Source organism: Egretta garzetta, unplaced genomic scaffold, assembly GCF_000687185.1.
Source record: "Egretta garzetta isolate BGI_Z169 unplaced genomic scaffold, ASM68718v1 scaffold175, whole genome shotgun sequence".
NCBI lineage: Eukaryota > Metazoa > Chordata > Aves > Pelecaniformes > Ardeidae > Egretta > Egretta garzetta.
This window is the reverse complement of record NW_009259860.1, coordinates 1,090,071-1,107,000: the sequence shown is the minus strand read 5'-3', so window position 1 is coordinate 1,107,000 and position 16,930 is coordinate 1,090,071. Positions and strand designations below refer to the sequence as shown.

Genomic DNA, 16,930 nt, shown 5'->3' with positions numbered 1-16,930 from the left:
CCTCTCAGTAAGGATGGTCCTACTCTACTAGGACTAAGTTTCATCAGCAGATGCATAAATTACAGTGAACCCAGGAGAAACTACTGCTCAAAGCAGAAAAAAGTAACATTTTTTAGATGACTGCATGCTTTTCAGTTCTCTCCTGTTTTCAAGACTTTATCATTCAGATTTGCTGAGTTAAAAAAAAATATCATGCTTTCTTTACTGCTTTTCTTGGGTTTTTTTTCTCATCTTCTTTCATCCTCAGTTTCCCAATGTCTTTTTTTAATTCTCTTGGTTTGTCTATTCTTCCTGAATAGTGCCTCTGGCATCTACTTCCCTCCCATGTAATTACCGGCAGTTAAAGCATTAATATTGATATGGTAAATAGTTACGTTTTAAAGGTCAGCAATACTTGACTGAGATTATTGATACTGCAAATGCATTCTTTATGAAGACTTTATTTTAATTATTGATAACTTATGAAGATAACAGTAGGTTTGCTTTATTTTTGAAAAGCAGTTAGAAATTGTAATAACAGGAAGCTGACTTCTCTTATAAAAAAAAAAATTTGCAGAATCTAGGTATATTTTTATAGGGGCAAAATAAGCAAAATAGGAAGACGACTCATTGGTGAGGAAGTGACTTTTTTACACTGTAATTTGACTTCTGAACTTAGAAGTACAAAATTGTAAGAAAACCTAATTTTACCATTACAATTGCTGACCATAAGTACCTAAAATCACAATTAGACACTGTTACTTAAAAGTAAAGTAAAACTACAGATTTCCTTTCTTGAAATAACTTTTATTGTTGAACATTTTCTGCCATTCCTGGGATGAAACATTTTTATGAAATACAAGCTATTTCAGGGACATTTTTATTTGTAAGATAATGATTTGTCCATAATTTTTATTACAAAAGGATTATGTGTCAGTAGCAGGGCTTCTTTTTCTTTTGACATGTGCATGTTTCTTCCTCTGACACCCCTGAGGAGGATTCTTCACTGCCATGACTCAATAATATAAGAGTAATATCAGTGGCTGTATCTCTCAACATTATCCACAAGATGGGAAGCTAGGTGTAAATTTTAAAACCCCACACTTGTAAAATTCCATTCCTTTTATGGAAAGTGTTCTTTTTTTTTTTTTTTTAACTTAAAATTTACAGCAGAGTAGCTCAAAGCCACCAAAAGAATTAGATGCCCTGTATTTCACTAGTAGAGACGAGAAGCTTACATCAGAGAAAAAGTCTGCTATGTCAACCAGCATAAAGTTTGGATTCAGGGACTCTTACTTCTTCCCATTACCCACTTCATATTAAGATATTCCCATCCCCCACTTTAATTTATTAGCTCATCTCCTTCTAGGCACCCCATCATAGCTGTGCTAGCTTTGCAGCAGCTCTGATCTCAGTTCCCAGCTGGCAGGGAGGACTGCCTCCTCCCAAACAGCAATACCAACTCACTTACAGGGAGTGGCAAGGCAAATCTATACTTCATCCTCCCGCTGGACACTACACATCATATTCATGGTACTCCCAGGCCCTTCTTTTTCTCTGAACTTCTCAGCTAGGATAAGTAAGGCCAGGATAACTATGGCATCTGGCTATGCAGAAGGATGAATACAAGACATAGTCATAATAAAAGCAGCAGAGCATGGGCTTTCTTCTCAGCAAAATAAATTTAGTAATACAGCACTTGTGAGCAATAACCACAGTCTATTCAAAAGTTCTGTGCATATCTTAAATACATGAGGAAATACCATATCTACCATTCTTGATTATAGTATCTTGTTCTTCAGATGGAGAAACACAAAGAGGAAACCAGAAGCTTCAAACTCCACAATTACCATGCATGTGTATCTCACATACCTTTATAGGAAGATAAAGCACTATCTCATATAAATAAATTATTTATGATTGTTACACTTGCCTAATTTATACTAGAGTTGCAGTCTCTGTTGGCAAATACTAACATACAAATTATTTACACTTAGCCATTTTGATAAAACATACTGTTCTTTCAAGCTGCGTCTCCTTCGAAATATGTCATGTAAGTGCTGAAAACTGAAAAAAACCTACGAGATTTCCAGTTACTAATATACTCCCTATTTCTCATTGTTCTCCCTATTTTGGGTTGCTAACAATCTTTATGGGTATTTCACCTGTAGTGGAGTTCTTTATAGTTTGTCTAATGAAAAGTAACATATACCATCAATATGTAAAAACCCTCCCTGCTATTTCACCATTTTCCAACATTTAAAATTTACTTTATACCTAAAAATATATCATTTTTTAGCTTGGATAACCAAAGAAAAAAACAATGTGGGAGCACGAAGAATGATGTGTATTTGTTTTCATTATTTATTTCCAAAACCAATACCATAATAGCAGCTAGGACATTTTGATACATATTGCTTAGACACTTACTGAAGAAACAACCTCTATTTCAGGTAGCTTATATATCTTCCTAAACTTCAAAACAATAGATGTAAGGTTAGTTTAAATTATTTTGAATGCATGTGCATATTTAAGTTTGCCACATAAAGCAATTCTATTGCACCCTCAGGAGTTTTAAGCTCTAACTTCTTATGATAGAGCAGTCAAAATGCTGGACAAACATGATCTGTTCCAAAAAGTAAAAATACGCTCTAGATATCAATTCATTTCACAAAAGAGGTTTTAGCTGTTAACTGCCTTATAGACCATAGCTGTAAGTAACTATACAAACTTATTTTACAAGAGTCTCATACAAATGGCAGTTATTCATTAACTAACTGACTTTAAATGCATGCCTTTGTCTTCATTAATGTCAATGCTAACCAGTTAGAATAAGTTTAATAATGGAAGGCAAAGGACCATTAATAGACATTTTAATCTTCAAGTCTGATTTATCTGGATATCATGATTGTGTCTATAACACAATTAAAATTTTGCTTTTCCTAATATCACATTTTCCTTCTAGGTTTGTGGAGACCAAAATCAAGGAGCAGTATTCCTACGTGAATTTACATTGATTCGGAGAGAAAATCTTCATGATGATTTCCTATCTGATTTGCTGAATAACCACAAAACAGAAGATCCGGTAGGAATCTTCTATTATTCTAAAATATTTGATCAGAAATGCTTGCAGAAATACAGATTGTTGTAATATGTCTTCCATTCTGGTTCATCAATTTATGGAAAGTTACAGAAGGTACATAAAAATGTCATCTGTATGAATAGATGTATAAATATAGACTTGTTCACAGTATGGGTGTCAAATGCATATGAGGTTTCATTATTTTAAGGACAGACTTTCAAAAGAAGTACAGATTGGTCTTTTGCTTTCTAATGAAAAGTTTTTTTCATTTAGAATTTTGGCAGTCTAATTTGCTACCATTGTTTGATTTGCACATGCAAAGGGTGTTTTTGTTAAATACAAATATGTAAAGTTAAATTCACAGTTTATGTAAAAAATAAATAATGCTTTGTAAAGAATAATTTTATAAAAAGCACCAAGGAATGTAATAAACAGGGAAAACAGTTTTATGACAAATATATTTTCACTTTCTTCTATATAAGCCTGGCAAGAGATTTGTTCTAGGTCTGAAGGATTTGTCTGTGTAGCAGCTAATTCTCTGACATTTTTGAAGAAAAGAATGTGGAAGTAAAGAACTTGGGAGTGCTTTAATATGAAATAAAGCAAACCAGCAGACTTTAAACTGCAATAAATTTATAGGCCTGCTATTTTCAAGGGCTGATTTGATGATCAACACACTGTGGTGGTGCATTAGCTTCTGATATTACCGTGAATTGGTGATGTATTTTGGGGAATAAAGTTCAAAATAAAGACTCTATAGGATAGGAAAAGAAAAGGAAAGTGATTCTAGAATAATTAAGTGTTGGCACAGCCATGCTTGCTGCCTTTTTAATCAACTTTTTCTCATAGCCTCAGAGGCCAATGCCTGAAGTTATCTTTCTTAGCGCATAAGTGAATGTTAGCCAAATGTCATTGGTGGGAGCACGTAGAGTGAGGACTTTGGAAGGATGGGGTGGATGTCTTTTGATAAGTCTTGTTGCTCAGGTCAAAGAATCCAGTGAACAAAAGAAGTGAAGGCATTAAACAATCCACTGTGTTTGTGCTAATCCATTTGTTCTCAGACAAGTTATCCTTAGTGCCTTACAACTGCAAAAAGAGATTTCAGATCAGGCAAAACCAACACTTTGTTCTATCACTGTGGGTAATTTAATGGCAGTCCAGGATCATATCAAGCAATTGCTTTACTGCCAGGACAATAAAGACTCAGTGAACAGACAGTGCTGGTCTTCCACTAACCCCATCCATTCATCGAGGAGGTATGGCTGAAATTGTTTTTCTTTAAAAACATTTATTCTCTGTGGTCCAGAGAAGCAATCAGTGTTTTATTACTGTTTTGTCAGTACCAGTGAACTGATATATTGTTTTCCTGAGTTGTGCTTTCTTATGTCTCTTTATAAGTGTATCATGATTGTGTTGACACAAGCAGAAAGTACTCTGCAAATTATTCATAGATTTGACTCCAAGGTAATATTCTTTTTTTATTACTATTTCACAAGGATGTGATGTCATTCCAGTGATTCATTTTCTGTGCAGCTATGTATGTATGAAAACACAACTACTCTGGAAGAATATTGCACAGAAAATATGACTTTGCAATCTTCCTTTAGGTATGACTTAAGGAACTTTTATTCCAACCTAATTTCTTTGTGATGCCATCTTCAACGACAGAAGCACATACTGTTTTCACTGCATGACTGATTCAGTAGGGAACAGATAGTATGGAAGAGCTTGAAGTGACTTTTCTGTATTTTGCCTGAAACATTTTAAAGGTATGTGTGGTCTCATGACTTGTTTACTGTGTGCTGTGCAGACTTTATTTCAAAGACAAGCATTAATTTCAACAAAGGCTTTTCTCTGGCATTTACTCTAAATTTCTGTTTCTTAAATATTAGTGAGTTTGTTTTCCTAAATTTCTGTGCCATAGCCAGGATATTGTTCCTATATTACGAATGTAGGCTCAAAGGCTCACAGACATTAACATCAAAAACATCTACTTTTCTTGAGTGCTCTGTCTGAGACACAGGGATCCATTTTTTTTTTCTGATTCACCTCACCCCACATAGCAATAAGTTCAGAGGGGAACTATTGACCTCAGATGCAATCATGAGTGCTCAGCATCTTTGCCTATTAAGCTGCAGATAACAGATAAGGCATCTACAAGAACAGAAAGCACATAATTATTAACATATCAGAAGAAATGCTACAAGTGGCTTGGCTTGGAGTGGTACAAAAACTGTTCCAGAGAGAGATATGGAGTATAGTTTTCCAGGACAGAAAGCATAAGCTATATTTCAGGACCAATCTTTCTCAGTTCATAGGACCAATCCTTTTTCTCCTGTAATTTTCACTGTGGTCATGGTGTATCTAACAAGAAAATCTACTGTAAAGATGTTTTTCTAACAGATGAGACATGGAGAAAACAGCCTCCCCAGTAAATCTCCCACTTTGGCTATATTTTTAGGACTCCTGTGACTGACATAGGGTAGTCTTATCTGTTTGCAACTTTTCAAAATCAGTGTGTGCACACAGTGTCAATGAAAGCTGTGCAGCTAGTGTCTTAATTGTAATTTATAAAAATCTTTAACCTTTGTATTTTCCCCTGATGATGACATAAGCTGATTTGATGCATTCTGGGAAAATTCAGGCTGGTGATCCAGATTTAGAAGCTAGTGCATGAAGAACGTGTCTTCATTCTTCAAAAAAAGACCCTGTATGACTGTTTCTGTGGATAGCTAAGAGCATCTGAAAAGCTTGATTCAATTCTGATGTTGAAAAGTAATATTCCCACAACTCCATAATCATGGGGAGAAGAGATGCATTTCCAGAGGTGCCAGATAAGTCTCTTATGATATAAATGAGAGAATGGCCACAGTCTGCAAGCAGACATATATAGCTTTGTGGGCGTATGTCTTAAAGCTTTTAGCAATGGTGTAATAATAATACCTTACAATTCCCAGCAAAAGTCGGGGAGATTAAAAGAGCTTTTGTTTTTTGCAACCAGTTACTACAGCAAATATGCTTAATGAGGAAATACTCACACAACCTACTAGAGGGGCAATTTTAAGGAATTGTTTGCAAGCTTGTGTGTTAAAAAGTATATTAGCCCAAATATGTTAGCTTGCAGTAGTCATGTCCAATGAAGAATATAGAACTGCACGTCACCTTTCTGCTGTACCATACTGGATGCCCTGTTTCTACAACCTGTAGGCTTTATCTTGGTCACTGAAATAGCTCACAGAGATGCTTTCCTTATCTTTCAATTATATTTCAGTACTTGCAAATAATGTGATTTAGCCTCTTAATACTGTAGCCATTAGGTCTTAGCCATTTCAATATAAGCCCTAAACCCAAAGTCTACTGGTGTAGCTCTGCTGTTATTAGCTTCGGGGGGAAAAATTACTTGAAGCCAGAGGAAGATTTTATAATTTTCTATCTTGTGCAAAGCCAATAGCTGAGATTACACTAACAAAATTATTAAAGAAAGTCACTGAGCTATGAAACTCTGAATTCCTAAATTGTGTTCATTTTCTTTCTTTTCTGGAAAAAAATATTGAAAATAATTTAAGAATTAGGGAAAAAAATTAAAATGTAACAGAGCACATGGATTTGTAATGTTTAGTGGAAAAAAACCTTAGGGTTAAGGAACCCTAAGTTTAAAGTTAGTTTAGAGAACATCCCAAAGACTATTCTCCTACAATTTTCTGAAAGTTCTATTTATGTGTTTGTGAAACTCAGGGATAGTATTGTTTGGGATTCATGAATCCTAAAGCAACTCTGTAAGAAATAACTGTTGTATTGAGAAATTATTTGAACACTTAGATAGAAATCCAAAGTTTTCTGGGCTGCGGTCTGATTCTGAGAGATAAAGTTATTGACTAGAATTTCTCTACATCATTATGAAGTAAGAATGAAAGCAAACCCTGTATACAGTGAAGAAAAGCTAAGACAGGTGTCCAAACATTGTTATTTTCCTGTGTAACAGTTGATTCTGATATTTATAGTGTATTGCTTATGCATTTCAGATGGAGGCGATAATTTTCAGAATTTAAATATTATGAACATTTTATTTATACTGTTTTCTGAGCCTTTTTTTTTTCCCTTTGTACTCTGAATTATTTGATGTGTAACAGTAGAAGATGCTCAGCCTGTTGACTAAGGAATTTCCAAGCTTCTCAGCTAAAGATCACGTATTTCTAAATGGTTATAAAATGGTGCTGCAGAATCGAGATTTGAGCTCCTTAGGGATGGGAAATCACCAGACTGCAAGAATTACAGGGCCTGCCCCATGCAACTGCTGACATGACAGATAAACAAAAATGCTTTGATGATAGGAGGGACTCTTTTCTGACTAGCTCTACCTTGTACTTGCTTTTTGTAGAGAACAAATCTCCCTGGTGCAAGTTGAAATGGTCCTATGTATGTTGCTGCCCACCCAATTATTTGAAAAACATGAATATGTCCTGGCAAAACCATGAGATTTACCTCAATATTTCAGTGTGTAAAGCAGGGCTGCCTGAATTTCTACTTGCGCCCACAGACCAGGAATTATTTAAGAGCTCTCTGGAAAATAATGCCTTCAGAGAGATACAAATTAAACTGTGGCTTTGTCCAGGGTGGTAGGAAAAGGTGGTAAGGGAAACAATTAGGGCACAGACTTCTCACAGGCCACCTGCAGTAGCTGCCTGGCATGGCAGAACATGGTTTGTCAAGCTTACTTTCATGCCATAACCACTTGGTTTCTTTAGGACAACAGGATGCCCCTCGGCCATAGGTTAAACATCATCACTGTGGAAAAATCTCATATTTTTAGAGATGAGAGCAGCCTTTTCAGTTTGTTTAGTACAATGGAAACTTGACTGCAAATAGTGGAATTCTATTCTTCCATATCACCTGGCTCAGCTGTTTCATTGGTTCAGAAAAATCACTTGGCCACCAGCTGATGAATTGTGTTCTGATTTTACTGAGTAACAGTAAAACAGTAAACAGTAGAACAGTTATCCTTTGTGTTACTCTTCTCACAACTGATAATTGTCAAGTTCTTTAATATATCATAGTAATATTTTAAAAAATTGTTTTGTTAAACTTCCGTCTCATGATTTGACCCACATTCAATGACTGCTCCTTATACTCTTGCTGTTTTGAGCATGGACTGTTTTCAGTGAAAATAATTTCCTGCTACAAATGTTTTGAAATGTTTTTCAGTCTATACTTTAAAAAAGTGTTACTTGTTTCCTCCAGACTAAATTGCTCTAAGTTGATCAAGGTTTTTATCTTAACGTTTCACCTGCTTTAAAAAGAGAAAATATTAAATATATTTAGAGGTCTGTAGATCATCAAAAACAAAAAGTAGGATGGACCATTGGCATTTCCCACTTGCCTTAATTCTAAATGTCTACAAGTACTCAGACCTCAAAAGGTTCTAATGCTTTCTTGTCCATTTTTCTGATTGCCTCTTAATGATATTACTTACATCTCTTTAAAAATAGAAGCATGACCATTGAATGTTTTGGATTGCTAACTGTTCCTATATTTTTCTTTTTCTGTTAGAAAGCCAATTGAGACTGCTCAAAAAAAAAAAAAAATTACATTCCAAAGCTTTGAATCTAGGTCCCACAGCTGCCAAAACTGTCCTATGACTGTATCTAGTGCTGGAGTTGACACAGGAGGAAAGAAGGCTGTTTTTAGAAAGACTGAGTTACTAGCCTTGCCCACATTAGGAAAATGAAAAATTGAAACACAGCTAAGCCATTGTTTGTGTAATGATATGGAACACTGTTTGGTCTACCACAGTGCTTAAATAGAGTTAAATTTATTCATATCTGTTCCAGATACCTCTTCCCTACAACTGAAAATTTCCCTAGCTACCATCAGATGAAGTAGCTTTTCTGTTTTCTTCACTGAATTGCTGGAAACTCTTTTTTTCATTACACTGTTTCCACTCTACATGAGCTTAATTCAAACAACTAGTGGATTATTGTGCACTAATACAATATGAGGATGCTCTTTATGTGTGCTTGCACTCTTCATACCTTCATATTTCTGTTAGGCTGGTATACCTTTGAAGTTCTATAGTTTTCTTTCTTTCTTTGTATGTGTATATGTAATACATATATGCCATATATAGCTAATTGCAGATATAGGTACACACACATACCCCTTTATAATGTGCATATGCCTACCTAGATACCATGTTTGCAACATGAATCTCAGACATCTGAAGTAATGTAGACATTTTAGCAGATGCTCACTAGCATTTGTCTGAAACAGACTATAGGAACAAGTCACTTATTCCTTCAGTATTGCTTTTCTGGTAGTTATAAAGAGAATTCTGAACTATGGCCTGTGATGCTTTAGGACTACAGGCATTTCAAGAACGCTTCTTGTGCCTCCTGGCTGTACAGAGCTTTCTTAGCTGCACTGAATATAGTCATAGAGACTTCGGGATCAACACTGCCTCTTACAGTCAATAGGACTCTGTCTGCAGTCTTCCACCCTTGGTCAATGCCTCTCAGCATCACTGCAAATGAAAGAGGGATTACTTTTTCCCATTCCCTGTTTACATGGACCCAGGCTGCCTCCTGAGGATGAGGGCTGGAGAATCCAGTCTAGGGAGCTTTGACTATCTAAGGGAGAGGTAGCACATTGGAGGGTTTAGAGAATGTTAGAAATGCTTAAACTTTTTCCTTTTTGGGCCACACTAAGTAAGCTATGCCAGGGCATTATTCCTAGAAAAATTACACTACTGAAAAATCACTGGCAGGATTCAGAGTCTAAATTTAGTTTTCTGACCTAAAAGTAAGTCTGTATGCCTGCATATTTCCTAGCTGTCATGTGTGCCATCACATTCTGGCCTGGTTTATTGAGTTGCCTCTGGTCTAGGACACTGTTGCAGAGCTTTGGAAACTCCTGCTTCTGAACTGTGTTAAGTAGGACACTGCCAATTTCAGTACCAGCAAAAAGAACTGGTGGATGAGTATATAGTTTACACCAAAAATCAGAAGGCTTGGGTTCTAACATCTTTGCTGTCAGTGCCAGAAAGTCTGTTTTCTTTTCCCTAGGTCTCTTTCATTTTCTTTTTTTTTTTTTTTTTTTTTTTTTTTTTTTTTAAGGATGTTAATATGATCCTTATCTCATGGTTGTGATAAAGATTACAGTGTTGCTATTCAAGAGCATAAACTTTTAGAAGTCACTTTGTACAAGCATATCTATAGACAAAACTCATATGATTTCCTGGTCAGAAAAAGAAATCAGCAAGTGGGTTTATAGACCTGGCTAAAGCTCGTACATGGTCAGAATCAAGCAGCTGCTTGCAGAACAACTTTGTGGCATTTACTCTGCTCCTAATATCTAGATTTAGAATGGTAATTACTTGAAAAGCTATGAATGGATGACCACAGAATCAGAATAAATCCTAAATTGCTCATCCTCAATTGCAGTACCACTAAGCACAATGTGGTTTCAATAATCAGTTGCCACATACTAAATTGTTAAATCATGATGAATGTGTTCAATCTGTTGGCATTTTTAATTAACATTCCATAATTGTCTTATTAAATCCTTATTTGAAGATTACACTCAAGTCAGCTTCAGTTTTATTCTTGTATGCTTTCCATGACTTCTCTTCCTTAATTGCAACTTTCAGATTAGTATTGCATGCCTGTATCCAAATATGTTGGCTGTACTCCATTATGCCTTATAACAAGATGTTTGTCAGTCTGATCATACCAGATTTTTTGCAGACTCTTGGGAAAGCAAGCAGCAGAAGATTGTTGGAAGAGTCTAAACTGTGGGTTTATCAGAAAAATTCTGCTAAAAGATATAGAATATATAATATCTAGCCTTGAAACGATAATCCATAGTAATACTTTTTCTGCTACACAGAGACTGATTCTGAAATGTGCTTTCAAAATAAATGTATTGAATTTTTGCATCATCTAGTACAACCATTTATGCCTACAATGTCTTATCCAAAGGGTCTTAATTATTTATCATTCTACAGAGAGATTACTATTTGAATGCAAAGCTTATTTCTGTTCCATGTAGATTTTTTTCTGTGTCATTCTTACCTGATCTCTTTCAGTAGCAATGATATTTGTTCTTCCCTTTCCTGAGGTGGAATAGCGTGGGCACTGGAACAATCTTCTTTTTTGAATAGGAATGTACTATGATAGTTATTTATTATCATTACTATTTATGATGAAGATAGGAATGAATCTGCATTAGGACCAGAAGACGGTGAGATTTGGACAGGAAGGAAGGGTATCATCCCTCCAGGAATTCATTTTTCAGTATAGTACTCACCCCTAGAAAGTTCTTTTTATGCAGAGGTGAGCTTTCCCTATGCTGTAATTCATCACAGAAATAAATCTGTTGACCACTCCACGTGTACTAAATTAAGTTTTCAAATGCTGTATACCTTGGCCATCGTGCAGCTTCTGGACTAAGACCTGAACCAAGAATTTTATTGAGAATTTATAGGGAGCAAAAGATGGGTTTAATGTGGTCTAAGTAGACAGACCCAGTTCCTTCATTTGCCACTGAAAATTCCGGATGCAATTTTCTACATGATGAGAATTTTTACATCTTTCCCATCCTGTAGAAAAAAATTCTGTTGCATTTTTGTGTTGCAAGAAAGGTATGATATGACTTTTATTCCAGCATGCATTGCTGTCCAGTTGTATTATCTTCATCAGAGATAAACTTTCCAGTTGTATTATCTTCATCATAGATAAACTTTTTTCCCCTTCAGTTCTCTATGGTTTAAACCGGAATTGTAATAAAATAGATTGTAGAAGGATTTTTCACCTTTTTACATTAATCCTGATGAAGCACTCTGGCTTCCATATATGAATCTAAACCAATCAAATAGATTATTTTTTAATATGTTAAAAAATGTGCCTAAGGACCTGCAAGGTATCTTGGATACTCTGTGTCTCTTTAGAAACTACAGTAGTTGCTGTATAGTGAAGTTGGATCCACAGAGTTTGGAATATGTGTGTATTATTTTTTTCTCTCTTTGGTTTTAACCTACAGAGAAGAAAATATGGGAGTGATTTATTCCAGAAGCAGCTCTTTCAGTTTTTTATTTCTCCATTCCCTTTCCCTGCACACTGCCCTTCCCCCACCTCCCACCCTTACCCCCCGGTCTAGCCTATTCTACTTCTGTCTTAAGCTGGTGGATTTGTTGGGAGTCTGATATCCGAAACAGAACTTAGGTATAGTATTGTTAGTAATAATGAGTGAATTTTTAATGCTTAATTCAAAACCATGTGCTTTTTGTGGTTTCAGAATCCAACAAGATGAATTAGTGGTCTGCTTTGATGAAATTGCTTGAAAAGGAGTGGTAAAGGGAGAGAGAAAGAAAAATTTTAAAGACAAAATACTGTGTATTGGGCAGGTGTTTGTCCTGTCCCCTTGTTTCTGAACTTATAGTCTGCTAAGCTTATTGCATAGCATAGGTTTTTTGAACTTCAGAAAACAGAGCTGCATTTTAATTTCAATTGCTACTTTAACAAAAATTATAAATGTACATTATAGGAACATGTCTCTGCTGATTTATGCAGACATTTACTTCCTTTCTTTCCAAAACACTGTTTTAATTGTGTTACCATACATGCTTGCTTGGTGTTGCATATAACCAAATCCACATTTGAACATATTGCTGGAAATTCCCACTATTATCATACGCAGACATAGCTCAGTCATTTGGTTTCTTTCAGTATCTCTGTGTGCTTAAACATCCATGTGAAACTATGCAAAATACTGCTAGTAAAATTATTTTGTACTATATCCTTTGTATCAGCCTTGGCATGCAGAATAGAAGAAAAAATCACTTTAGCAAGCTCCACTGACTTTGCACAATTTATAGCAGAGGAAGAATTGTGTGGTTAAATCCTTACAGACCATTTTATGAGGGTAAAATTAACTTTATGATAGTTTGTATTTGCTCAATTTACATTCATTTGGTGGTGTAGATATGAATAATGATGTATTAGCAATTGACTTAATGTTCAGGTCTCTTTGGCAGCATCTTCTGGGTCTTAATTTTCTATGTTTTTCTCAGTCTTTGTGATGCGGCATATATGGGCATTAGGAAAGTAGGTAGTCATGTGAAATAAAAAAAAGATAGGAGATTGAGAAGGTGTAGGGAACAGGCAATGTTTTTTTTAACAGGAAATAATAAACAGGGCATAAATTGATTGAACTGATGAATGGAAAAGCATTAAGGATTCAGTGGAAAAGGCAGTGAATCTGATACTACAAAAAAAAAAAACAAAAACAGGTGAGCATGTGAGTATTTGGGGCAGACACTTGCATCAAGGAAGATTCTGCTGCATGAGGAAAGTCGACAAGTACCTCAGGAAGGATACAGAAGGGCAGGTTCACTCTAATTCTAGGTGCTATAAACCAGCCCAAAGCAAGCCTAATTACTGTTTGTTCTCAACAAGAATGACAGACCTATGTACTTGCACAGGCTGTTGGACCTGGGGAGGTCTCCAGCCTCTGCCCAGAGATGGCTTAGCTGTGGGGTCAAACCAGGCTTCACACAGTTGGGGTGTGAAACTCCACAGGTGGGAGATATCCCTACTTTCCCAGGCTCTGGCTCCACCGCTGGCCTGTCCTCCTGGAGAAAAGGCTTCTCCTTATCTCCAGCCTGAGCCTCTCCTGTTTCACCTTGTGCCACTGCCTCTCAGCTTCAGTTCACGCACTGCTGTGAAGACCCCGGCTGCATCTCTCTCCTCTATCCCCTCCCGTCAGTGCCAGGGATGCTGTTGGATGCCCCTGAAGCCATCTCTCCTCCCAGCTGAACTAGCCCTGGTCCTGCAACTTCTCCTCATAGGGCAAGGTCTCCAGCCCCACTACCTTGATGGCTTCCTCTCACATCCATCCAGTTTGCTGATGTCTATCCTGCATGCAGGGTGATATTCCTCATGTGGTCTGATGAACACAGTATAGAGGGGACAATTCCTTCCGTGACTCTTGGGGCTATCTTGTACCCACATCCCCAGCCAATGCTGTCCCTCATTGCTGCCCAGGTACATGGGTGGCCCCTGCTCGTCTAGCTGCCCACTAGGGCCATCCCCCAGAGCTGCTCCCTGACCCTGCTGGCCTCAGCCTGCACCCTGCAGGGTTCTGCCTTCCCAGAGAAGATGTTCCTGTTGGCAAATTTCTGCCAAGGTCCTCCTGGATGGCAGCCATGCCCTCAAGAACAGATGCTATTCTAGCAAAATAGTTTTGGAATGTCAGTAACAGTGTCCAAGTCACATGAACATAACTTTGCTGTCCACAGAAGATCCAATGAGAACGGGTATGAATGTAAGGGAGGAATAACAGATAATTAATTGTCTAGTCATAAATTGCTTAAAATCACAAGATTGCATCATGAATTTAGTCAGTCTCGAGGGCTGTTGTGCTGTGTTCATCAGCAGCTACGAACTGAAGACTTCAGTAGGTTGGTGTTTTGGGAGAGTTGCAATATAAGCAAAAGCAATCACGAGCGGTGGTTCCATACTAACTTACTGGTAGTGCTAACACCTACTCAGTGTGGAAATGACAAATATATATAAAGTTGGCACTCCAGAGTCAGGAAGCAAATGGTTTAGTTAAAGAGATATTTTAATCCTGAATATGCATAGTCCCAGGGAACATTACAGTATCATCAACATTAAATATGTATCTTGTTATAGTAATGGATCATTAAAAGAACAACTAATTAACAGATGCAACCCTACCCTGCATTGCTGTTTTCTGTACAGGAACTGGACTTTCTTTTTCAATTCTGTTTCCTTGATTAGGCCCTAATGGTGTTGTTGTTTGTGGGGTTTTTTTTCTCCTTTTTTCTACTTGGATTTGTTTTAAAATTTGTTGTGAAAAATGAGGCTTCTGGTTTTACTTCTGGTATTGAGGTCTTTGTCTGATGTTAATTTTTCTACTGCAGAATGTAATTTGTAGCCTAATCAGAGCATACTAAATTCTAACAAATTGCCTTGTAGAATTAATACAAAATATACATTGGGCTGCAAAGGATCACAGAAGTAAAGGCACATGCTGAAGCCTTCTATTGCTTTTAGCTTTGAGGGTAAGGGATGTTGTTTAGTGATAAGAACTATACACTACTAGTGAAGATGTGCCATTGCTCTTAATTGGAAGATACAGTGCTGACATCTAAGGCCACATTCCCAATATCAAATTTAAATGTAATTTGATAGTTATGGTTCATATCTTTCTGTCTTCTGTTCCACACAGATAATCTCCTATGTAGCTACGTGGTCATAGCCTTCTGTTTAAACAGGCCACAGAATCACAGAATCACAGAATAGCAGGGGTTGGAAGGGGCCTCGGGAGATCAACTAGTCCAACCCTCCTGCTAAAGCAGGTTCACCTAGAGCAGGGTGCACAGGACATCATCCAGGCGGGCTTTGAATATCTCCAGAGAAGGAGACTCCACACCCCCCCTGGGCAGCCTGTTCCAGTGCTCTGCCACCCTCAAAGTAAAGAAGTTCTTCTGCATATTCAACTGAAACCTCTTATGTTTCAGTTTGTACCCATTGCCCCTTGTCCTGTCGCTGGGCACCCCTGAGAAGAGTCTGGCTCTTGTATGGGTTTGGTTTTTTTCATAAGATGAAAGTTAGAAGAGAATATTTCTATCTGCTTAGCTGTGCACGTTTCTTTGAGATATATAATATAAATACATGTTCTTAATTTTTCTTAGCTCTTTCATTGATTTTATGGTTCTTCATACAGTTAACATTGGTTATAGTAAATTTACAAAGAACAGAGTAATTTTAAATTTCCTGAATGGTTAAATTAATAGTTTAAAAGCATAGATATAAATAATCATATTTATATTTGTTGATTTTAAGTATCTCTATATAGGCATAAATTTATATAACAGTAAACATGTGTTTATACAGGTAGACACAAATGTGATATAAATATTATAACTATCTATCCCTAACCTGTGTTTTCAGGTAAATTTTAACTTATCTTTCTGTTACAGAAGAAATAATAATAGGGAGATAGAATGTTCCAGTGCCTTAGTGAAGCAAATTCAAAATTAAAAAAAAAATTCCAAGCACGCATGTCTATTACATTAAGCAATGAGTAGATGTCCTGGAACTTAGCATTATGGATTCTACAGTATCCCAATTATTTAATAAATACATAAATATATAAAATATGGATTAAGATCTGCAATGGCAAATTACCTCAGATATCAACAAAGATTAGCCACCTGCAATGTTTTTTGCTCTTATTCACCAAATAGAAGATTACCATTAACAATACTATTTATGGGCAATCTTTTGCTTTCTTTTTGTTGTAATTTCTGTACATGTCGTTAAACAGCTTGTGGATCTTTGACATTATTTTAGCTGAAAGACGCTGCTTATGATAACAAGAAGTGCTTCTGATACTGTCCTCATTTAGGCCTACAGTAAAATACCTATTGGCTGGCAAAGGTTACAGAGCACCATCAGGTTGACATCATTCCATCTTCCAATTGAGGGAGAGGAATTTGTTCTTGATTTTCACCTGAGTTCTGCAGAAAATAAAAGCTATCTTATTCTCATGTGAAATTCTGTATAGATGTATTATTATGAACATATTGTTCCTAATCATTACATGAATAATGATACTAAAGTATTGTGAATACAGATAGAAATTATCCCCCCTTGGATATTTTTTGTATTAATATTAGTTAGAAACATGTTGAAATAAGCACTAAAGAAAAATAATCATTTCATGATAATTTACCGCTCTATCAGTCATTTCTTCTTCGTTCTTTTACCCCAATTCTTAAGTCCTTCTTAAAAATTTCAAATCATTTTATCCTTTTTTTCCTCTGAATATTCCTGGACTCTCTTTGTC

The 16,930-nt window shown here is 36.3% G+C and overlaps 1 protein-coding gene across 1 annotated transcript in view; it reads left to right on the top strand.

Annotated features, from left to right (window-relative positions):
• The first annotated feature begins 2,587 nt into the window (after positions 1 to 2,587).
• ADAMTSL1 (ADAMTS like 1) overlaps positions 2,588 to 16,930 on the top strand; it is a 346,871-nt gene continuing 332,528 nt past the window's right edge. Inside the window, exons 1-2 of the mRNA XM_035895578.1 lie at positions 2,588 to 2,617; positions 2,945 to 3,064. Of these exons, the coding sequence (XP_035751471.1) occupies positions 2,588 to 2,617; positions 2,945 to 3,064 (150 nt within the window). The remainder of the gene's footprint in view (positions 2,618 to 2,944; positions 3,065 to 16,930) is intronic.